Source organism: Lepisma saccharinum, chromosome 2 (genome assembly GCF_977018435.1).
Source record: "Lepisma saccharinum chromosome 2, izLepSacc3.1, whole genome shotgun sequence".
NCBI classification, from domain to species: Eukaryota; Metazoa; Arthropoda; class Insecta; order Zygentoma; family Lepismatidae; genus Lepisma; species Lepisma saccharinum.
Genome location: NC_139230.1, coordinates 122,798,583 through 122,823,052, shown reverse-complemented (window position 1 = coordinate 122,823,052; position 24,470 = coordinate 122,798,583). Strand labels below are relative to the sequence as shown.

The 24,470-nt window shown below is 37.8% G+C and overlaps 1 protein-coding gene across 1 annotated transcript in view; it reads left to right on the top strand.

Annotated features, from left to right (window-relative positions):
• Positions 1-24,100, top strand: part of LOC145983621 (uncharacterized) — a 125,096-nt gene extending 100,996 nt beyond the window's left edge. Inside the window, exons 7-10 of the mRNA XM_083116683.1 lie at positions 1,890-1,943; positions 11,376-11,441; positions 12,886-13,012; positions 23,832-24,100. Of these exons, the coding sequence (XP_082972809.1) occupies positions 1,890-1,943; positions 11,376-11,441; positions 12,886-13,012; positions 23,832-24,100 (516 nt within the window). The remainder of the gene's footprint in view (positions 1-1,889; positions 1,944-11,375; positions 11,442-12,885; positions 13,013-23,831) is intronic.
• The last annotated feature ends 370 nt before the right edge of the window (positions 24,101-24,470 follow it).

Genomic DNA, 24,470 nt, shown 5'->3' with positions numbered 1-24,470 from the left:
ACGATCTAAACTTTTGCACATTCTTTCTGCTGATTCGCATTATTGAAACAATATTTAACCAATGGGGACGTTATCTCATGTTTGAAAATCCTGCATTGGTTGAACTTCCTGTGAGCAAGACAGTGAGTCATGCTTCCCGATCCTCTGAAGCAAACTTCACTCTGATTGGAGGATCATATATTTCACAACACTTCCTTGTTACAGAGCTGCCAACATAATTTGGATAGACGTTGAACTTAAGAAACTTCCATGCGACGTTTTTTCATTACAGGACTGTACCTCTAACGTTCTTAAGTCTCATTTGTTTCATTTAGAAGCATGCAGAATGTCAAATTTCCCACTGAAAACATGCTTGGCATTAGTGCAAATACCTGGAAAATCAGCCTCAGCATCTAAGGGTTAATGAGCCCACTTTGAGAACATGCAGCAGGTCAGTTAATGTTCTGAAGATCAGGTTGTCATTGTTATGCAAGTTTTAAAGAGTGACATGACTAATTTGATTTTCTTTCATAGCCATATGGCTTAGTAAGGGAAGAGTGCAAGTTGCAAATAAACAATGGCTATTTGCAGCAAGAAATTTGAAATTAAATATTTCTACTACTTTAAATAGAACATAATTATATGCGGAAAGTAAAAATTACTAGAGTTTGTAATTCTTTGTACAAAAGTAAAGCACTTAGCAGCTATGTTTCAGTATTATGAGTTATGTCCCTAAAGTTCTGGAGGATGGGACCAGATTTTATTTATCATGGAAAAATATTTTAGAATTCCAACTACTAGCATATATGTGCTGTTTATGAACATGTTTATGTAGCCTGAGGTGTTCTAAACAAAGTAAGGTCTGATTTGTAACTCTATCATTGTTATTTTTAGAAATATTTTTTTATTCAGAGTCTCGGAAGTTACTCTGAAGTTGAGGATAAAACGGCTATGGCATCTAAGTGTTAACTTCTTGCAAATAAAATTGATGCCTCCAAGATAGATATTTTTGAACATAACTCTTTGCATATTAAGGAAAGTTCAGAGAAATCAACTTAAGTGAAAGAGTCTGAGAATTTGTAAATGTATCCAAAAACCTAGAGAAGTTTGGAAAATTTAATGTGTTTTGTACTTGCCTGGATTAGAGGACAAAAATGCATTTCATTTTGTTCTCAAACAAGCAGCTTTTTTGAGAGATTTATTTTAGAGATGTTTTTACTTTTTACATATTTGTTCATTAATTTTCAACATAGTTTCAAGGAAATTACATTAATTTGAATAACATGTAAAGCATTATTGAGCAATCTTGGAATTATTTTATAACATCTGGAAAAGAATTGGGGGTCCTGTTTAGTTGTACACACCTCATGATACATGTGCAGATTTGGGGCATCAAAATATAAAGACTATAAAAAAAGTAATAATAATATCACAGAAGTATCATTACTTGGTATGTAAATTAACTGTTCACAAAAATCCACACTCTCATCATCTATAAAGTAGCATATAATTTTACTGATCAGACATTTCTACAAATATTTTCACAGTTGCATAATTGTATCATTTTGTTATTTTTTTTATGAATATGCAGATTATATAATGTGAAGGTTCTTTTTTCAATCTTGTCAAAGTTTTGGTTGCATAAATTAAGTAAGTGCAACATTCACAAATCATTAACTGTTTTCTATTCAGATATGTACTTTATCACATAAGTGCATCATTAATTGTTAAATTTTGTCATTGTTCAGGATATATTAGTAAAATGATTCCCACATTATATGTTTCTGTAATATGTTTATTAACTAAAATTGCTTTGAGAAAATGATCAACCACCAAAAAATTAAAGATTGCCTTTACAGTCTGTAATTTCATTTTATAATTTACCAGTGTTAATATAATCTGTCTTTCAGCTGCAGAAATATTGTGGTAACTTTAAAGAGTGGAACATGACAGAAGAAGAAAAGGTAAGTAAGATTACCATTAACAGGTTATGTATACAGCGTGTTTCAAAAAGAATATACGTATTACAAAGTATTATTTTGTCCAAACTATCGATCGCTGCGCCCCGGCTCAGCTATTAGAGAAACGAATACATAGTCTAGTTTATATGATAGCCGCTAGATGTCACTTCTGTTCTGTTTTGCTTGGTAACCGTCAGTTGTTTGAAATGGCTACTCCGCAGCAGAAATAATTTTGTGTTCTCGAATTTGCGAAGTGCAATTCCGGGATTACAGTGCAAAGACGTTTCAGGTTGAGGTACCAAATTGATCCTCCAAATGGGTGGAACATTCACAGATGGTATCGACAGTTTGTAGATACAGGATGTGTATCTAAAGGAAAGAGTCCTGGCCGCCCTCGTGTTCCTGAAGAAAATGTTGCACGAATTCAAACTGCTTTCCAATGTAGCCCTTCAAAATAACTCGTTGTGCCAGTCGGGAGTTACAACTTCCTACAACAACAATTTGGCGTGTTTTGAGAAGTCTGCTGGTTATGAAGCCATACAAGGTACAGCTGTTACAAGCTCTGCATCCTGATGACAAACTCAAACGTGTGGCATTTTGTAACGAGATTCTTGATGCTATTGACAATGACAACACTTTCGCACAACGCATCGTGTTTAGTGATGAAGCTGCGTTTCATGTCAGTGGTCAGGTAAACAAACATAATGTTCGCATTTGGGGCCTACAAAACCCACATGCATTCATTGAACATGTACGAGATTCGCCCAAAGTGAATGTGTTTTGCGCGATATCCCGATCATCTGTTTATGGCCCATTCTTCTTTGATGGAAACACGGTTAACGGTCAGCAGTATCTCTCTATGTTACAAAACTGGTTGTTTCCGAGGCTGCACGAAGACAACTTCATTTTTCAACAAGACGGGGCACCCCCTCACTGGAGTCACCAATGAATGAAACTCTACCGAACCGTTGGATTGGTCGTCAAGGAGCTGGCGACTTAGCATGTATCAACTGGGCTCCACGGTCACCGGATTTGACACCCTGTGACTTCTTCCTGTGGGGTTTCATTAAAGACAATGTTTATGTACCACCACTCCCACAGAACCTGGAAGAGTTGAAGAACTGGATCCGTACTGCCGTAACATCAGTGACGAAGGACATGCTTGCCCGAGTATGGGAGGAATTTGAGTATCGATGTGATATTGTTCGTGTCACTGCTGGAGGACATATTGAACATGTGTAATCTTAACTTGAGAGGTTCGTAAGTATGTGTGTCAAGTTTCGTCTTCGTATGTCTTAAAGTATAATAAATATATGCATGCGAAATACGTATATTCTTTTTGAAACACGCTGTATAATTCCTGCCACATGATCATAGGTATATTTGATACCTGGTGGAGGTACATAGTGGTTTTGTTCCCACTTTAAACTTTAGGTTCAGTCTAGATTAGCCTTCCCGTGTATAAAGTAAACTTAAAAAGAAACACAAATGATCATAGGTTCACTGATAATAAAATGGATAAAAACTATGCAATTTTGTTTTCTGATTGTCAGGTAACAGTTGGTAGTCAGTGATTGTAATAAGAAAATTATTAATTTGCCAGAGTTACAGGGTTCCCACTGACTTGGAAAAGTCAAAAAATTAGAATGTACATTCAAAAAGATAAAAGTCAGGTAGATCCCGTGCTTTTTTTTTTTTTTTGTACTTTTGAAGTTTGGGAATGAAAATAAAATCATCTCTTATTTTGAACCATGATTTCATACTTTTCCTGCTCATACAGAGGTTGTTTCCAATCTATGATGATGATTTCAAACTGCACCTACCTTGAGAGAAACCATGTTGCATGGCAATTGCCCGACAGTGAAGTTTCCACTGTAGGAGACTGGCTCGAAGTGTAGGCATGTCTAGTAGGGTGGTTCGAAAAAACACTTTTTTCGAAATTGCCTTATGGCTAGTGCTATTTTTTGGCCAAATCGGCTCAATAATACGTGTGCAAATTTCAGTTCAATTGGTGCATGTCTTCAGGTGCTGCATCGTACCTCAAATTTGAAAAAATAAAAGTAAGTTTTGGTGAAAAAAAAAAAATATTTTTTCCCTAGTGATGGTACTTTGCATGTAGATCAACTCTAAATGATGTAAACAACGCTAGAAATAATAATAATGGGCATTGCCGGACCTCTTTAGGCATACTTAAGGCCTAAATTTAAACCAATGTTTGCGAAAAATAGGCAAAATGTGTTTGTGTTTCTTTATTGCATTTGTGTTAGTTGTGATGAAATCGAGGCACGTTTATTTTTGACAACTTACATCTTTTATAATGTGTTGTCTGCAGCTCTTCACCTATTTTCGAAAAAACTGTTATTTTTCTTTCTTTCCTAAAATAGCCCAGAACTCACCACGAGTATGTGGCTGCAGTTCAAGTTCCTTCCACCCATGCATATATTGGTTTAATATGCTATGGAATGATCAGGTGGTTGCTGTATTCCTATATAGTAGATTAGTACTCCGACCTAGTGGAAAACTTCGGAATATAGTCCCGAGACTTCAACGTTGCCAAAATAAACTTATGGCACTCCTCTCTGTCACACACTGATGCTGCCGCCTCCGTCACAAGCTTCACATGTCTTTTGACTGCTTGCGTATGAGATAGAAAACGAGTGATATCTTCTCCCGGATAAGAAGCTGATTTTATGTTGTCCTGAAGTTGTTCCAAGCTTAAGTTGGGTTGTCGTCGGAATTTGATGTTCATGCAGCGGGAAGCGGATAAAAGTCTCCACAGGTGTCGACCTCCTTCAATGCATGATGACTTTTTCTTGATGGAAAACCAAATAGGAGCATACACGTTTATAATGTACTGGACAAATGCCTGCATCGTTTCCTACGGATTCTTCGTTGCAATGTAGAGATGTAGTATTCTAGCTGTCAGCCACCTGGCATGATGCAACTTTCCAGGATCGCAATCACCAGTCGAAACCACTGTACAGATGCACAGGAGACCTTTGGTCAGAGGTTAGGTTCTCTTCTCTTAAGTCATCAGTCCAGTGCACTGCCACAGACTGAAAGCATTGCACCGGCATATTCTCGCAGTCTTGTAGTGCCATTCCAATTGGTCCTTCGAACGTAGTAGGTCCAGTACTTTTTCCGTCAATTTCTTCAATTAAGTGCTGCAAGGGAAGTTCATTTTTGTGCAGAAGACAAACAAACCTTTGAAGAGGTTTTTCGGATGGCTTCGGCAATGCTGTTTCCTCTTCCGGATATTGATGTTAGATGACCGTTGTACTTGGATCCTGGCTCCTTTATAACAACGTGTTCCTCCCTCTACAGTCCGATAAGCTTTATCGTTTTATTTTTCCGAATCATCATTGTTTCATCCTGTCTTTCATTACAGTTCCTTGAATAATGTAGTGTGGAAAACGACTCAAGAAACTGGTTCCTGAGACGGATGACAACATAGATGGCAGTGCGATCAGTACGGCTGCTAATTTTCTTATGAAAGTAATGCAGCTTAGTTAGTTTTTGGAATATATTCTGTAGATTTGTTTGTCTTGAAAGACGGTACGTGAATTGATGGAAACAGTTATATTTGTGGAGTGATTTGAAGTCAATAAATGGCATTAATTTGGAAAGAAAAGGAAAATAAAATTGATAAATAAATAGCATGCTTAACACAAAAGAAACATCGCAATGTGATTCCGGATGTCAGGTGTTGGATTGTATATTAGAGTTTATTTTTTTATGATTTTATAATATAAATAGTATCCTGAGAGATATTTCATACCGAGGCGACAAATGACAAATGTCGTTCGGAAGCGAGCAATCCGTAATCAATGCAGCCTTTCAAACCATAGGGACACAAGCTCTGAATGCACCGTTTCCTCAAGGAGGTTTTACACCAAAGCGACACGCTCAAACGATATGAGGATTTCACACCAAAGCGACACGGGTCCTTCAGTCCAAGGCAACTTTCATACCGAAGCGACACATGTTGCTTGCAAACGAGCCAATCAAGGGCAACATTTCACATCCTAGCAGCATGACGGGCAGCGCAGGCCAGCATTCAGTTGGTGAAACCACAAGCGAAAAGTGTCTCATTCCGCTTGTTGCTTTGAAGCGCAATCTCCCTAAAGCAAGACACTCATTGCATCGTGCATGCGCAAACAACAAACTATGGCAACACGTTGCAAGCTATTGAGGAATAGGGCCCATTATGAGCGACATGTGTGGCTTATTGTGTCGCCTAGATCTGTTGTAACATGCGGTTTATCGTGTCACCTAGATCTGCAGTTCACACAATTAGCAGCAAACGCTTGCTAATAGACTGAAGGCACCATGTCGCATGTCAGTTAGTTGGGAACTCCCCCTGTGGTGCGTCGCTTCAGTCTAAGCACCCTTCCTTTAAGGAGCTTTCAGACCGAAGTAACAAGTAGCACGTGAATACGGCATATGATCGTGTCACTTGCTGTTTGGACCCTCGTGCACAATGAATGCTATTTTACAGTCTGGAAGTGTCTGTGTCACTAGTCACATCAGTGTGAACATCTCGTGTCGCTTGTCCCGTTGGTCTAAAAGTTTCCTTACACTCATGTCGAGGGCACTAAGAAAGTTTTGTGGGTTTCCCCCATGGGTGCCCACAGGGGGGATTATGGCACAGGTTTTGGGGGATTTTTTTTTCCTTCAAATAGGCTAATATAAAATTCAACATTTATATATTTTTCCAAAATATATGTAAAAATTTTATACCTTAAATGCACCATATTTAATCCATTAGATGAAGAAAAGAAAGTGTTTAAGGGTGTTATCGAAGGGAGGGGGTGGGAGAAATATCCACCTCCAAAATATTAGACCTTATTTTACACGTGTGTTCTGGGGGTGATTCTGAACTCGACGTTGTTGGGGGGGACAGTATCCAACTCTAGATCTTAGATTATTAAATTTAAAGGGGGAGATAGGAAGCTTTTGATAAAGTGTTAAATCTTAGGTTGTCAAAGAATTTCTGTAGTGGAGAGTGAGTTCGAACATTAAATTTTGCAGACTGTATTTGGCAAAGTTTAGACCCCGAACGTGCCAAAAGAGAAGCTGAAAAAGACTATTTAATTATCTCGGGGAGCCTAAGAGAGTATTGACACCCCATTAAGTTAATATTCTTGAAAGCCTGCAAAGAAATGGATATAAAAATTTTCTTGCTCGCTTCGCTCGCAATCATTTCTTGCAAGAATGCGTATTTCTTTGGCGCTTTACTGAGGTTAATGTGAACTTTTATGCTGTAGCTGCATTACAAGACATAAGCGATATTCTCGATATTTATTAATAACATTTAATACTTAGTGTTGGTATACTGCTTAATTTAAAGCAGGTGCATTATTTCGAACAAAAATATCTCAAATCCACATTTCTAACTTCATGTCACAGAAAAATTTTACTTTAATAAGTTAAATTTGCACTGAAGATAAAATCCAGGTAATTATTGTTATGGGTTACTAAAATAATTATATTTACCACAAGAAATTTGGGGGGGGGGTGAGTGAGTTCTTTGAAAGAGGAACCGTATTATATTATCGCCCTGAGCTTTACTGTGTGGGGATTACTATATGCTTTGAGTGCGTGAAAAATATAATTTGGGGGGGATGCATGACATGATTTTGGGGGATTGCACCATTGGCCTTGGGGCACCCTTGGTTTCCCCTTGTTGTTTTTTGCAATCATCATTATCGCCACAATTAGTTTAAAGCGGAAGAAAATAGACCAAAAATACAAATGCTTCAGTGTGTATATCTTAAAACAAATTATGATAATAATAATGAACCTAAGTCATACACAAAAATTTAGTTACCAAGAGCATTCAACGCATATTTTTTCTCCCGTATTATTAATGAAAGTATAACAATAACAGGACATAGTCGACTGTCTAGAATGTTCGTTAATATCTTCGCGACCACTGTACCAAATATTATAGCAATTATCACATTCATAGAAATGCTTCATATAAAAGAAACAGACGTTGCAGCGAAAACTCCATTTACTTCCATTATAAGCAGACGAATGCCATGCAGCTGTACTGACACCAGCGCTTCTAGCGGTATCCTATTCGAGTGGAACCAGCCAGAGAGCCCAGAACAGGTGCCGTTTTCCACACTATTTTATTCAAGGTGCTGTACTTCCATCAAAATAAAGTCCTTTCACTCCTCTGGACTTAAGTGATGATGCAGCTTCCTCTGCAATGGTTTCACCTAATTTATTTTTCTCTCTAATAAGAACCTTATTTGAGTCTATCACTTTCTCCTTATGATCAGCAGTAACAAGGCCTACATCTTCCAAAAGAGATGAAGCTAGAAGAGCGGCTTTCCGTTTAAAAATTTGGGTCTTTTAAACCGCACTTGCGAAGTTAGGAAGTTTTAGTCTCATTTGCTGGAAGGGTTCTGTCGAATTTTTTTGTCTTTTAGAAGGGTTGAACTCCTTGTCTGAATCTGAAGCTCCCTCCATCTCAGTTTCATTTGTAAGAACTGCAGCGGTAGAACTTCAGGCACCTCCATGATTTTCATTTGGTTTTGATATCTCTTCTTTACGACGAGTCTCTCTTAGTCGATGTTCAGTCTCTTTTATGTCTAAGCTTCCAATAAACATCTTCCTTTTAGTGCGCTGATCAATCAAGAAGGGTATTTCCAAGGAAGGAACGAATTTCCTTTTTACACAACTTCAATGAACAAGTTAACAATGAACACACTTGCACGTTGCTATATCAAACAAAGTTGTATTAGCAGTGTTCTGAAATTCAGTCAACTTTAGAAGCATTCGATGGCCTTTGTAACGACTTCTGAAGCTGACGGATTTGTGAATGATACTCCAATATTCGGGCTATGATTCTCCGTTCACTTAAGACAGCTTCTCCACTAATCGAAACTTTGTTCCAAATCTGGATACTTTACGGGCAACTAACTTAGCTATTTCTTTTGCAGATGGATCCTTTTTGGAATCGAGCTATCTTTTAATCTTCTATCTCTCCCACACAAGAAAGTTTAAGGACAGAAGCCACAGTCAGCAACTGCGCTTCATCAAGTTCCTGTAGTACTCCAATTATGTCGTGAACAAAATCACTGGATCTCAAACTTGTCTTCTTGGCCATTGATCCACGATAATGAACCACTGACGCACGTTCCACTTCCAAACACTACAGTCAATATCACTTAACGAAATAAGTCACTTTTAGTAGTAAATGAAACACAATACCAATAACTAATACTTCCACTTAAAATAGTTTCACTAGAGTATAAGAACGATTGATGTTAAAACTGAAAACAAACAATGTGCTTCCGAGTGCAAGGAACTAACCACAACCAGACCACACAATCACTCTGGCAGCACTGAAACTGATACTAATCTGTTGTTGATATTTGCAACTTGGGTGATTCCGTTATGCATTGCAGCAGGGGAGTTGGGTTGATTCACCCACCTCCCCTGTAGCTCAGACTTCGCAGCAAAGTAGACTGGACTTTTGTTTTTCTTTCTGATAACACTTTCGTAGCAATAACATGGGGACGTAGTTATTAAGGAATATTGTGCTAGGCGTGAGAAGAAAAGATTTTCAGATAATTTATTTAGCCGGTGAGTAATGAGCTAAACTCGGGCATGATCAATGTAAAAAATTATTGCTTCACACACTTCAAACACAAAATATATCTTAAAAAAAATATTTGACTAATAAAAATTATACAAACCTAATATATCCGTACAAGAAAGCTCTTGTATCCAATCCAATCCATTAATCTATTTTTCGCAAATTTTGGTTTAAGTTTAGGCCTTAAGTATGCCTAAAGAGGTCTGGCAATACTCATTATTATTATTTCTAGCGTTATTTACATCATTTAGAGTTGATCTACATGCAAAATACCATCACTAGGGAAAAAAATATTTTTTTAATATTTTTCACTGAAACTAACTTTTTCAATTTTTTTCAAACTTTAGGTATGATGCGACACCTGAAGACATGCACCGATCGAACTGAAATTTTGCACATGTAATATTGAGCGAATTTGCCCAAAAATTAGCACTAGACGTAATCCAATTTTTTTAAAAAAAGTGTGTAGCCTCAAGGACTCCTTCTGACAGACTTTCCATAGCCCTTCAATGGTGTGGGGTCTCCTGTGAGACAAGGCTCGTTTCAGTAGGCCGAAGGTGCAAAAGTCCATTGGCGAGGTATCATTTGACTTCACTGGAATGTCTGTGAAAGGAATGGCACGAATTCTAGTTTCTTCTGGCATTTGTTGGAGGAAGAGGCGAGTTGAGCTAAATGTGTGACTTGACGCCTTGTCTTGATGCACCCACACACGATTCTGATCCCTCCCGTAGTGATGCCAAAACTTTCCTTACATTCAGTGAACCATCTTTGAAAGTCCCTTGCACCTGTCGATGGATAAAAAATTGCACGTGGCTTGTGACAGTCATCAAGATAAACATATGCCTCGTCCAATGTAACAACGAACTTCCACTTTTCACCTGACAGGTGCCGCTCATAAAGCCTTCGGCAGTTGCGGCAACGTTCCTGGATGTGTTTTGGCAAGAGCTTATGAACACACCCCTTGCGTCACTTTTCCAAACCCAAATCGTGGTCAATGTTGGTGTGCACTGTCTTCAGTGATGTTTGTAACCAGTTTGCGATACTTCTCTGTGTGGCTGGATTCTCTCTGGTGACCAGCATCCTGAATTGTAGCTGGTGTGCAGCTAGTGGCAGGCCGAGGGTTGGCCTGTTTCTGCCCCACACGAATCATCCCACGCCTTGCCTTACCTGCCTCTTTCAACACCCGTGATATGCCGCTTTTGGACACAGTGAATTCACTCTCCTTGGACAGTTTTTTAATGGCACTATAACTGTAGTTTACGTAGGAAAGTGCAATTATGTAACCCTCCTAAGATGCACTGATTTTCAGTGGCATTCTTCCCGATATGCAATGACTACACCTGTCACGCACAGTCAACAGTCCAATGTGCCCACATGACTGGCAGCTTCGTTCTCTTCCCACTTGGTGGTGCTGCACAAGGTGTGCAATTTCGTCACCATAGATCGGAAACAACCTCTGTATTTTTGAAAAATGTTGAACAAACTCATTTTTCTTCAATACCAAGTGTAGTTTAACACCACAACTTCATTATTAGCATGTTAAGACACTGCAGAATGGTCCAAAAATTTATTATGAAGTAACCAGAAACAGTCAGGGAACTTGTTTTCTCCAAAATATGTGGGAACCCTGTCATAGATTCTTACAAAGTTCTTTTTAATCTACTTTTCTGTGAAAACTAGATATTAATGAAGTTTACTCCTTGCATTGATTTTTTGTTTTGTTTCGAAATTTGCTAGAATGCAGTGCCTCTTACTGTAAGATCTATTATGTGGGAGTGATACTTGGCCATGATTGTAGATACAACTTCAGTTATTTCTTGCAGGTCCTGTTTACTTCAAAGACAGAGAAGATACAAATCAAGGCAAATTTCATTTATCGTAAATTCAAGGTGAGTGTACATACATTCCTATTAGATTCATTGGAACAAATTCAAGCTGTGTGAAAGCACAGTGAGATGTGCTGAGTTTCCCTTAGGTTAGGAACACATCACTTTAATACATAAATTACAATTTGTGTGCGCTTATGTGTATAAAGTAAAAATAGGGAAGAGGAAACACTCAACAGACACTAGAAAAACTAACATTTTTGTGGCCATAAGCTGTATCGTCAGTGTTAGAAGAATAGGCGAAAACAGAAATCAGGGACCTGCAGCATTGATAGGTCTAGATCGAAGATGTAGAAGTATAGAAAAACACCAGGCAGCTTGAAAACTTGAGTGGTGGCTTGAGGTGGGGTCAGGGGGGTGGGTTGGGAGAGGTAAAGAGAGGGTTGCGGTTTGAGATGGGTGTGGTTGAGAAAGTTACTGGGTGACCTTGTTCAAGCCAGGGGTGTGGTTGCACTCATGGCTGATGTGTAGGCCCTGTCCCATCTTTTGCTTACTGAGGTGTTTGTACATTGGAGTAAAAGGTGGATGATTGCTACCTGGAACCAGTCATTGCAAGGGATGTTGTGATGACATTGACAGCAACAGTCAAGTCCAGTTTGTGGGTGGAGGCACAGTGGTTGTTGATTCTGGGGTTGAGGGCAGTGGAGGTTACCCCCACAGATGCTCCAGGTGAGGATGTAGATTAGGTTTGAGGTGTGGCCTGACTATTTGTAGTGGGGGTGAATTTACCAGTGGTGATGTGAATCTGGAGGGTGTGAGAAGTGATGAGAATGAACCAAGAGTTGCACCTAGGATGGTTGCATTTGTGGGTAGAGGATGTTGGTTGTTTGGTGAAGGGGTGTTGTTGACCAGAATGTTTTGGGTTGGGAGGGAGGTAGTGTGAAAACAACTGTGGGGTTGTTGGAAAAGATGTTTCTGCTTGTGGGATCACTGTGGAGAATGGGGAGGAGGTAGCATAGCATGTGCTTGATTTTGTTGATGTGGGGGTTATATTGGGTAATGAATACTGGAGGCAGGTTTCTTAGTGGCGATGTATGAGGCAGCTCGGGATATTTATCTGGTGTCCAGAGTATATGGGCCAGTACGTAAGACAGCATACTGGCCTGTATTTAGGTGGTGACAGATTTGAAAAATTGGAAAGAAAGTGAGAGAATTTCAATGGTTAGATAAATTATTTACATGTTGTTTTTTATATATATAATTTATGCATTTATTTCACAAAGCAAATTCTGCATATTTGTATGAGACACACAAATGCTTCTATTTTCATATGTGGGTAAAAAACTCGTTCTGTTAGCTTACTTCTATGTGTAGGGCACTCTTTGTATCATTTAAATCCTCAGGCAAGAAAATGTGAAGGACTTAACATTACTATGTTAATAAGTTAAATATGCAGTTGGTATTGCTAGAATTTATTCAATACATGCTTAATTTTTGTTTCTTCCAGTCTTTATTTACCGTGCCTGAAGGGAAAAAATTCCAGCAAGTCTTTGAAGAAAAAGTCTCACAGTTCCGTAATGTAACAAGAGAGATGAAACCAGACGAGGTCTCTTCACTACTGTTGGACCCAACAGGTACCTTTATAATCATTTAATTTCCTTTATTAAAGTAGCAGATAAGGGAATGAAATGGAGTATTGGGGGGGAATTTTTTAACTTAGTGCTCATGTAGAGGATAAGACTTTGTGTGGAATTTGCTAGATTTGCTTTGAGCAAATGTTTGGAAATGTAATGTCCAAGGAAAATTTATGTCGTTGTCATTTCTATTGCCACTATTAGGATGTTGTGACATACTGGTAAAGCTTGTAAGAAAGAGGTCCCTTGTTCAGTGGAGGCATATTGCACAGTAGTACAGATTGCACTTACACTGTAAGTCCTGCCTTAATTAGCCTATCTGAGCATAACATAAAACTTCTTTTTCTTCATATGGTCTACAACTCTATATCAGTCTTGGCCTGCTCAATGATATTTCATCCACTCTCTTCTATCTTGCACACATCTTTTCCAATTCTTTATCATCATTGTTTTCAGATCTTCCAGCACAGTGGTGGAAAAAAGTTCTTCCCCATTAGACTTTAATGGCAGTAAATAATGCCAGAAGGGTAGGCAACACACACTGCACATTTAGGTGATCGAGTGATTCTGTCTGTCTCAAGAGCAACTCGTCTTTCATGCAATAGCCAACAGACACAGGAAGTGTAGGAAAGCCATGTGATTTGTGAGGTGGAATATTATTCGTCAGAAAATTGCCTTTTCTCAAGCCAGGTTGCAGAACCGACAAGAGCTACACATTATATGTCCAAAAATGATTCGCCTAAAAACATTGAAAGAAACACTGAAGTAGTTCTTGCCTTAATTACATAGGCTACTATACTATATGTGCTGCAGTAGCTCAGTCGTTAGGGCGTTTTATTACCATGCGAGAGATCTGGGTTCAATCACTGATGGGAGAGAATCTGGATTTTGTCCACTTGTTCAAATGGCTCTGATGCCCACCCAGTGTCGTATAAAGTGGGTATCTGGAGGAAACTCAGGGGCGTATAGGTGACCAGGGGCGTGTTGATGATCAGATCATCCCCACCTTCGGTCTGATCAAGAACGCGTGGGGCCTTAACTCCACACCCCCTACACGCCTTCATGGCTTGGTGCAAAGCACAAGGTAGCACTTTGCTTTTTAATATACTATAACATCCCTATTTTGTCAGAACACAACTTTCCAATCTCTACGTGGACTTTCTTCCAAGTTCCGCAGGGATGTGAATAGGCTCCAATTTATCTTGACACAATTCATACATGTTATATTTCGTTAAACAACGGCCGATATCCTGTGTGTGTGTAATTCAAACATATGAGATGATCCTTTTCACACTACTCAATTCTCCAATTTTTCGTATCAGAAATAAATGTCAATTTCACACACTGAAAAAGTATCACTCTCTACATCTTAGCATGCAAATATCTAGTCTCAAAGTAATGTGTGGAAAGAGAAAAATTAACGACCTGTAACGTGCTCTGGAAATTTCGTAGGTTTTCTTCCAATTTCAACTGATATTCATTAACAATCCCAATGTTGACTAAAGAATAGCTTAGTCGTTCTGCTACTTTCATTCTTCTCTTACCCTTTCCGATAGCGCAATGGTAGCGTCGTCACCTTGCAATCAAGGAGTCCATGGTTCGATACCCGGTGGAGGCACATAGTGTTTCGGATCCCACTTTAAACTGTAGGTGCAGTCCTAATAGTAAAAATAAAACTCATCGTAACTCTCTACAAAGCCAGAGGATCCAGGTTTGAAACCTGTTGAGGCTTAAATGTAGTATTGCATTCGAATCACGCCCCATCATCTTAATCTTCGCGATTATTGTAAGATTTACGAAATGGGACTCAAAGTAACTCAAACAGAAGCTTGGAATCAATGTGAATATTGGTTACGTTGGATACGTGGTAGAATTGTCTTAAAAATTACTTCCTGTGATGCAATAGGTTTTTGATTAGAGACTATTTGTGTATCTGATAAATATGTCTTCTGCGATGTATATCTGTAATGACTGTAATACATATCATTGTTGCGAACAATAAGTAGTTTCACGTTCACCACACTCTTCGGTTGTTAAGAAATCGTAAGGAAGAAGAATCTCTAAATTTCCAGTTTCACATCTTTATGAAACTTTAACATAAGTTCAGTGTAGGTCACAAAAGAGAATTACATATTGTTATGATATCTTTTAAACATCACGAAATCTAATTCCAATAGAAAATGATACTACTCCTTACGTAGTAACAAAGATTTCCGTGTTTCCTTGAGCAGAGATAAGACGCGTGCTTTTGGCAAGCTCAAACTCCTTCGATCAGTCACCTTGACTGGCAGAGTGACTCACAGCAGGCCTGCGCTCATTCCAGTGTGCGTATAAAACAGGTATTTTATTTTGTTCGTTCCAGTCCACAGTTATATAAAGCTAACATTCCAACATTTTCGTAAAATGTGTAGTAAACAAGTTGTATACATTATGGTTTTTTCTCCAGTGTTTTGTTGCCTGCTATTTACATGCAGGAGATGGGGGTTTTTGTAGACATTTCTGAACCCAAAGGTCGAGCACGGAAGAAAAAGTCATGTAAGGATTGGTGGTAGGTAATAACAAGGGAATAGAAGATGAAGGAAATGTTGGAAAAAATTATATTGGAAATTGAATAAAAACAGTTTTCATGATAGGGCCTCCCCAATGGTTCAGTGGTAGCTTTGACACTTTGTAACAAATTAGTCCCGGGTTCGATTCCCGGTGGAGGCACATAGTGGTTCGGATCATACTTTAAACTGTACGTCCAGTCCCAATTAGACTTACTGTGCATAAAGTGGACTTGAAACACCAAATCAATCAATCAAGTTTTCATGATACATAGGGCTATCAGATCACTCTTCAGCAAATGTTGGGCATGAACTGATTTGCAGTAAATATAATAGGTTACTAGCACATATTAGCATATAACAAGAATATGACACATTTTCAGCTCAAAACTTAATGTTCAAGTTAATTGTTGAGTACAAAAATTCCCCAACTTCTAATTAATAGCGCGGCTGTATGTGATTTCAACTTTTGTATGCAAGACTGAAAGTTTTTCATCGAGGCTGGGCCACGAAGGGAAAACTCCATGAATTTGGGAAGGAAAAAGTTCACAATTTCGTAACCAAAGTCAGGAAGTTCTTGGTTATTGAAATGTAAAAGACTTCTACCTAACACTTGGAAAAACCAGAATTTTGTGCCTTATTTCTCCAAGGACTGTTTATGTAATTTCTGGAATGAAACTTGTTACTTCGAACAAATTACCGACACCTATAGTATCGAAAAACTTCACAAAGTAAGCATTTTTATACATATATCCGGACTTTTCTGGATCTAGAGAATTGGGAAGTAATTTCTGAGTTGGGATTGGATTTTCTTTTTCAAACATCCAGTAGAAATCGTGCACACTCTTTGTTTTGAGCATACTTCTCCAAGGAACCACGTTAGCTCAGACTTCCCTCCGATTTTCTGTTTCTCCATCTAATTTGAAGTTACGTGTTCCCAAAATATAAGACATTTGTGGTTTCTTTCAAATTCCTTCCGGAGGCCAGACACAACTCAAAAATGTAGGACACGTCCGGAAATAAGAATGCTTCTTATAGCCCCTTTTTATTTTCTTATTTAGCGTATTTTTTCTGTCACCTTTTGCTAATCGTGACGACGAGGATGGTTGATATGATGGTTGATGAAGGGGCACTCACAAAGAACACCCCTACCCACAGCGAGATTCAAACCCAGGACATCAGATATCATAGCACTGTGCTATCCAGTCCATCACGGTCTGAATTCTTATAGCCTTGATCATTCCACGAGAATTTTTCCTATCTTGAACTACACACGAATCACAAAGAATCATAGTTCACACACTAACCATCAAAAAACATATGCATGTGAAAATGCAGTATAATATTTTTTTAGGCAGTTGTGATTGATTGTTGTATATTAAAGAAATACATTAGTGACAAAATGACGGAAGTAGAGGAACAACTCCAATTAAACACCCATTCCTTATGGAGAATTTGCATTTCTTGCCAAACAAGGTTCCGAGTTTGTGTCCAGACCAAAATGGGTTCATTGTGTATGTTCATTCATGTGTTTAATGTAATCATAAATCGTCGTCATGAATAATTAAACTACAGAGGAAGAAAACTGAAGCAATTACTAATAAAAGCAATACAAAGCAAATTTGATCTTAAAGCCCTAGCTTTTCGCCACATATTCCATCACGGGGACTGGCACTTTACGTACACACTTCGTACAATTTGATGATATTGAGATTACATAATATATGTGCATGAATCATGCAGCTACTTAACTGGACCCCCTCAAAATTCCCATTTTATTACTAAATTCTAAATTATCATAATATCACATAGTTTGTCTATTCATAATGTGCACCGCTTTCATGCACTTTGTGGATTGGTTGGTTGTTTAAATTAATGTTGCATTAATCAACATCAGGCTAATTGCGGCAGAGAAAGTGGAGGGAAATTGACAATGAAGCAGAACGAGGTGGGCCTTGGTTTTCAATTAAAGAAACTCTTTCTACATGCAACTGAGTCGCTGCGTGAAATCGCTGAAAATGTCATTTATTAATTTCTTAATTTTGCATATTTTATATTGCTTTTCTAGCACTTGTGTCAACTAAGGTGATGAGGATGATTAATGAAGTTATGAAATGGATGATAGGACATGATGCCTTACACAAAATTCTAAGTTAGGACTAATGAATATTGATTCGTCTTATGATTTGTCAAGTAGTTGTTTTAACTCTAATCTTTTTCAAAGAATTTTAAAATGACAGCATGTGTTGTGCGGTGATGATTTGATGAAAACCACCACTTCAGTGAACTTTCTTGACAATGACTCTAATATCAGTAAACAGAACATTTCCTTATGAGTAGCTGTTATTAAGAAACCAATTCCTGAAACTTTTTCTGGAGGTCACGACACCCATCTGTTGTTTGTCATGGCTGGGCCTGAGGGTATGACCACATATAGATTACCTTTGTCTCTTGTATGACTCATGCTGCTGTCAATACTCAATCGTTCCCAAGCAGCCAGGTTCACCAGGCAAACCTGAGCGACAATTTTGTTATTTTTGTTTCATAGACGACAGGCTTTGAGATGTTACGATATCGTAGTTCATGTGGCCCACAAACTACTTTCTCTGATTGTACATCATCTTACCACTTAATGTTTGGCCTTCCTTTTGGTCTTGTTCAGATTGGCTTCCTTGAGGTTATTTTCTTTGTTACTCTGTTTTGCTGCATTCTTTCTGTGTGTTCTATCTATGCAATTCTTCTAGCTTTTATTTCTCTTACAATATTTTTGAGTTTGATCAACAACTTGTTTGTTTTTCTTCTTCATACTTCATTGTCAATTTTAGTCGGGTGAAAAATTTTCCACATTATCTTTCTTTCAAAGATCAACAGTCTTTGTTCAATCTGATTTTCTAATACCAAGGTTTCACAACCATGTGTCATGTGTCACCATTGGTTTTAGAATGGTATTATGTAGTCTTAACTTCTAATTCTTTCATAACAGTTTTGATGTAAATAGGAATTATGTGCACAATATGCTTTATTCCTTGTTGTAACTCTCTCCTCTATTTCTTCTACAGTATTATTTTAGTTTACTATTGCTCCAAGAGAAGAGCCATGGTGGTCTAGTTGGTAGGGCATCTGACTGCCATGCGGGAGACCCAGGGTGGGTGATCTAAGGTTGGAATTTTTCCACCCTTGTCCCCATATCTGGGACTCACCCAGACTCAAATCAATGGGTACCTGGGGACAACCCTTGGGTGTAAAAGTGGCCATGGCATGGTGCTGATCACATCACCTTGAAAATTGCCAAGATCAAGAATATATGGGACCCTACTCCCACCTCCCCTAAAATGTGCCTTCATTGCATGATGCTGTATTCACAGGGAACTTTACCTTACTATAACTCCAAGATATTTGAAAGAATTAAAATTTTTAATTTCTGCCCCTTCTTGTAAAATTATCTGATTTCCTACTTGTTTTCTTGAACATCTCATATATTTTGATTTGATGAATTTATAATTAGGCCTGGTTCTTCAGAATCTTTCTTTAATTTCATGAAAGTATCTATCATGGCTTGATGTGTTCTAGAGAATATTAGCACGTTATCAGCATATATACATACAGGCTGGCACACAAAATCAACCCCCGTTTTGTTCTTGGATAACAACTATATGATAAAGAAGCTTTCAATTAAACTTATGTCACACACAAGGTTACACTTTGGGAGAATGCACTACTGCAATACATGCTCAATATCACCACCATTGTTATTGGTAACCCAGTGAACATGAGTAACATGAGTTCCGTAATTTCATTGCAAGCTTGAACCATAAGTCTTCTCAGTTTCATTAAATCTTCAGATAATCTTTTCCACACCATCCAAATGAAAGTGTGCCTCATCATAGAACCAAATGTTGTTCAGTGTTGCATTGTTATCCTCAGCCCAATGAATGAAGGCAATTCTGTGCTGTTTTTTTTCTTTTGTGAGTTTTTGCAGAATGATAATCTTGTGCGGATACATATGGGGATCATTTTTAAGAATCCTTTGAACAGAGCATCATGATCTCCCTAGGTGTATTGCTGATTTTGTAGCTAATTTGCCAGTACTCCTCTGCATGGCGACTCAAACAGCTTCGTTATTCTCAGGTGAACACACAGGTTTGGGATGATCACGCTTCGATTCCAATACCGTTCCTTCCATTCAAAACTTTTCATTCAGTTTGTGGATCGTTTTTCTAGAGGGGGCCCACTGAGTATGGAAATGTGCACAAAAGTGCGTGAGTCACAACAATGCTCTTCACTTCAGCAAAAAATAGCACAGTTGCTGATCACTGTTGTGTTGTCTTTCTTGTCCGCCATGTTGTCTACTCTAGACCCCTAGCGCAGCATTATGGATTATGCTTCACATTTCATCATTAACTATTGTACATCGTCTTTACTTTGTCAAACGCTTGTTTAAAATCTTTAAAAATGTTCTGGATGTCAATGCAGTAGAACTTGATTTTACATTTTTCAGGGGATCATACCAGAAAGACTTAAAATGTGGAAAAATGTAAAATCGAAAAAAAAATTTATAACATTTTCCTATGTTGGGTCCATCTAGATTTAATGTACAGTCCCTACCAAAAGTTTTAAGACCACCAACTTTTTTCATATATATGAATCCTGACTGAAAGTTTTTGGTACAAATATGGAGTGAAATTGTGTGGAAGTAATATAGTGTGTGAGCCATATATTGCCAAAAAAAATATTGGTATATGTCTTGTAGTTCTTGAGATATGAAAGTGGAAAATCAAATTTCTTAACTGAAAATTTGAGCATTTTTAAATACAGATGAATGTGTATACACGTAACAGATGTTGTTATGACAGTACTTAATTTTTTCCAGTTTTGTGGAACATGAACGAAGGTTTTGGCACAAGAAAGAATGAAAAAAAAATCTCGTGTTTTATATTCTCTTTTTCTAAAATTTGCAAAATAAAAAAATACAGCGAAAACTGAGAGGTCTTCAGATAACAATATCTTCCTCAGCGACTGCACTAGAGTGAACAAATTTTATCAGTCATTAGTTGAAATGTGTGTCAATAGATGGCACAGAAAGACATATCTAGAGTAGGAGCATTGTGCAAGTCCAAACCTGTTTTTGTTACGCTTGATAATAAACGGGCTGTTTGAATCGCAATCTACTTGATAATGGGGAAAAAATCTGTGCCCGTGGTCATGAAATTGCAAATAATTGGTATGTATAGATGCAATAGGTCTCAGAGAAATTGCAGTTGCATTGAATGTGAATAAAAGCTGCGTGGCGAACACAATAGACAAATTCAAGCAGCACGGTACAGTGGTTGATATACCATGCTGCGACCGCCCCAGGGTAATGTCTGTACACAAGGACCGAATTATCGCGAGACTTGCCACATGTCAGCAGCAGCAATGGCTTTGATTCAAGTGAGGGAAATCCCATTGTTGCCTTGGCCATCATGAAGTCCGGACCTGAATCCTATAGAAAACCTATGGAATACCATTGGTCGTCATGTAGCCAGATGCCAGCCAAGGAATGTTCAGAAACTTTGTGAACAGATCTCCGAAGTATGGAATGAGATTACTCCCCAAGAATGCCAGAAATTGGTCCACAGCATGAGAAAATGTGTGCAAATGTACTTGAAACTTAAAGGTGGACCTATTGACTATTAAAATTTCACACTTACATTTCTCCTGAAATCAGGTGAATGATGTTTCCAAGTATATTTTCAAAGTACAATTTTAATGATTTTACAAATTGTACCTTTAGTTGCATCTGTTAGTTATATGACCTTACACTTTCTTGATCTTCATGTACCTTTCAATAACATTACATAATAATTCCAATTTTGTATTAAAGTGTTTATTTCATGAAAAACACTCGCATATGTACTTTTTCTGTTTGTCTGAAAAACACATGACAAGGTGGTGTTAAACTTTTTGTAGGGACTGTATAATGTGGAAAAATGTAAAGTCCGGGAATGTAAAAATCAGGGTTCTGCTGTATTATATTCACGGCATTTTTCATATATATTTTTTTTAATTACGTGACTATTGTCTACAGTTGACCTGTCAGGTCGGAATCCCATTTTAAAGTCTCCTAGTTTTATTTCTTCCACTTTCATGAGTCTATTGTACTATAATGAAGAATATATTTTGTAACTTACGTTCAGTAATGTTATTCCCCTATAATTTTCACAGCATCTGGGATCATCTTTTTTATACCTGGCGTAAATTATACCTTGCATCCATTATTTGGTCATTTATTCTTAAATCCATATATTTTTATGAGATTAAAAAGAGTTTTCCAGCTTTTTTTGTATGACATATAATATGAGTTCCTGGGGATTTATTTAACTTTATTTCTTTAATTATCTGGAAAATTTCTTCCTGTTTCTGTTTCTCTTTCTTCATTGGTTTTAACCTTTGTAATTTTTTCCATGTCCTTGACTTCCAAATTCAGAAGTTTATGGAAATAATTTTTTCAAGTTTTCTCGCTGATATTATATTTCTTTACACACTAGCATCTGTTGTCAAGGCTCCATTTTAAATGTTTTTATGTCTTCGTAGAATTTACCTGTTTCATTGATTTATCTTGCCTTCTCTATTGCCTTTACTTTATTCTCCAGCCACTTGTTCTGGTTCTTCTTTGCATACATTTCTTTCTTGCATTATTCTTTTCCTGGGCATACACAGTCTTCATCCCACCATTCATTTGTATTTTTTCGTGTTTCATATTCCATCTTTTCCTTTGCTCCACATACTCTACTTGGTTTGATGTGCCTTCATTCTTTCTCAATATCTTCATCTTTCAGGTTCTCAGCAAGTTTTGTACTAACTATTTTCTGACATTTCTTTATTTTAAGTTGCAGTTGTTCCATCTTTTAATTTCTGGCGTTTTTAACTGCATTCTTATTACTATGTATTTGTTTTATAATTCCTTTTACCAGATAATGGTCTGAATCACAGTCGCTTAGTGTTCTCACATCTTGAATGTTTGTACTTTGGTTTATCATTACATGGTCTGTTTGGTTAGTTGTACTTTTATCAGGGGATATCCAGCTTCCTTTGTGGATTGGTTTGTGTTGAAATTGAGTGCTCGCTATAATCCTATTATTCTTAATTGCAAACTTTGCTATTAGATCTCCATTATCATTTGATTCTGAATTAAGCATAAATTTACCTGGTATTTCCTTGTCTCTATTTTCAGTCCCTACCTTGGCATTGAAATGCCATAAAATTATCATGATGTCATGTTTTGGGATTGGTCCACTACTGCTTGCAATTCTCGATAAAACTTGTCTCTTTGTTGATCGTTTTCTTCTGTGTGAGAATGAATATTCACAAGGTTAATATTGTAAAATTTTCTTTAACACATAGTTTTGAAATCCTCTCATTCATTAATTCAAAATATATCTCCTTTCTAAATCTTTTAATACAAGGAAACCAGTTCCTAACTCTCCTCTTTGTTCTTGATTACAACTATAGTGTACTGAATAATCATTTGTCCTTGTTTCTCATACCCCCATCACCGAATTTCTTGTAATCCAGAAATTTGAATTTTTGTCATCATTATGCAAGTTTGCTATTTATTACATTTTTCCAGGCTCAAGTATTGTAGTTACATTCCAAGTTACGATTTCTAAGATACCAGATCTAGCCCTATTGACATGCCTTAGTCATCTTAACATAATCGAGCCAATTACTCTTCTCTTTGAGCTTTTATACCAAGATGAGTTTTTCAAGATAGGGTGCTGGCCTAGACTTAACCCACATCTCATTGGAGGACCTTGTATTTGAATCAGGTTTACTCCTTAGTGGAATTGGCTTCACTATGTCTTACTGAGCTCTTTCTGTCCATGGTTTTCTCTCAGTGTATTCCTTCTTTTAGTAGGTTGTCACCAAGACCAAAGGGCCCTCCTGCCGAATCCTGCGGATGAGTGGTTAGCACATCGTGCTGCAATGCCAAGGGTCCAGGGTTCGAATCCTGCTCGGGCTTGGTTGTTTGTGAATGTCCATTCATCAATTTCATCACTCATCCCCATCTTCACAAATTAGTCAAGAGGCACAAAATGTGAAGTAAAATAAACTAAATCAATCAATCAATCAAAGGGCCCTCCTACTCTAGCTGAGCTTATTTAGTGGCAGCTCCTCTTCACCACATCACAAGATCTTCACAGGAGTTGTGCAGTACTTACTAAGTAAAGGTGCCACTCAATAATTAGCTGCCTCCTCCAATCTTGCTGCTGCTTGTCTGTGACTGTTTCCAGCTAGCCAACTATCTGCTGTCCATTCCCCTATCTGCAACCTGGGAATGCACCTGGTGGCATGCAGCTCTGCCTCTGGGAAGATTGCCCAGCTCAGGGGACTTGCAACACACTTTAATGTACTGGAAGACAAGATCCTATGGACATTCTCTGCAAATGAAAATTCATTTTCACTGTGCATGTTTACCATGCCAGCAATATTTCAAGCAGAGGAGGAAGTTCGACAGTTGCCTCAGGTCACAGGCAGATGGGTGGAAAGACCTTCGCAGTGACTCATAAGTAACTGCACTTGCATTCCAAATATTCTTCTTCTTGTGGTGCACAGCACTAACTCGTACTTAAAAATGTATGTCGATGAGCAATGGGCCTATGCTAAAGTGCAGCAAACTTGCAGAATCCTACATGCAGAATTCTACTAGATAAAAAAAAAAATAATGTTTCCATTTGACTGTCCCTTGTATTAATAAATGTTTGTTATTTTTTCAACTCCAGATGTTTACATTTGGAAGTAGTAAAAAACATTGGAGCAAATATTATATGTGTTAAATTGTTACATGTGCTCCTGTTGTAAAACGTGTTAGTTAAGTAAAACAAGTCTAGTGGTTGATTGATATGATACATATGTGCAATACCAGGAGGTGA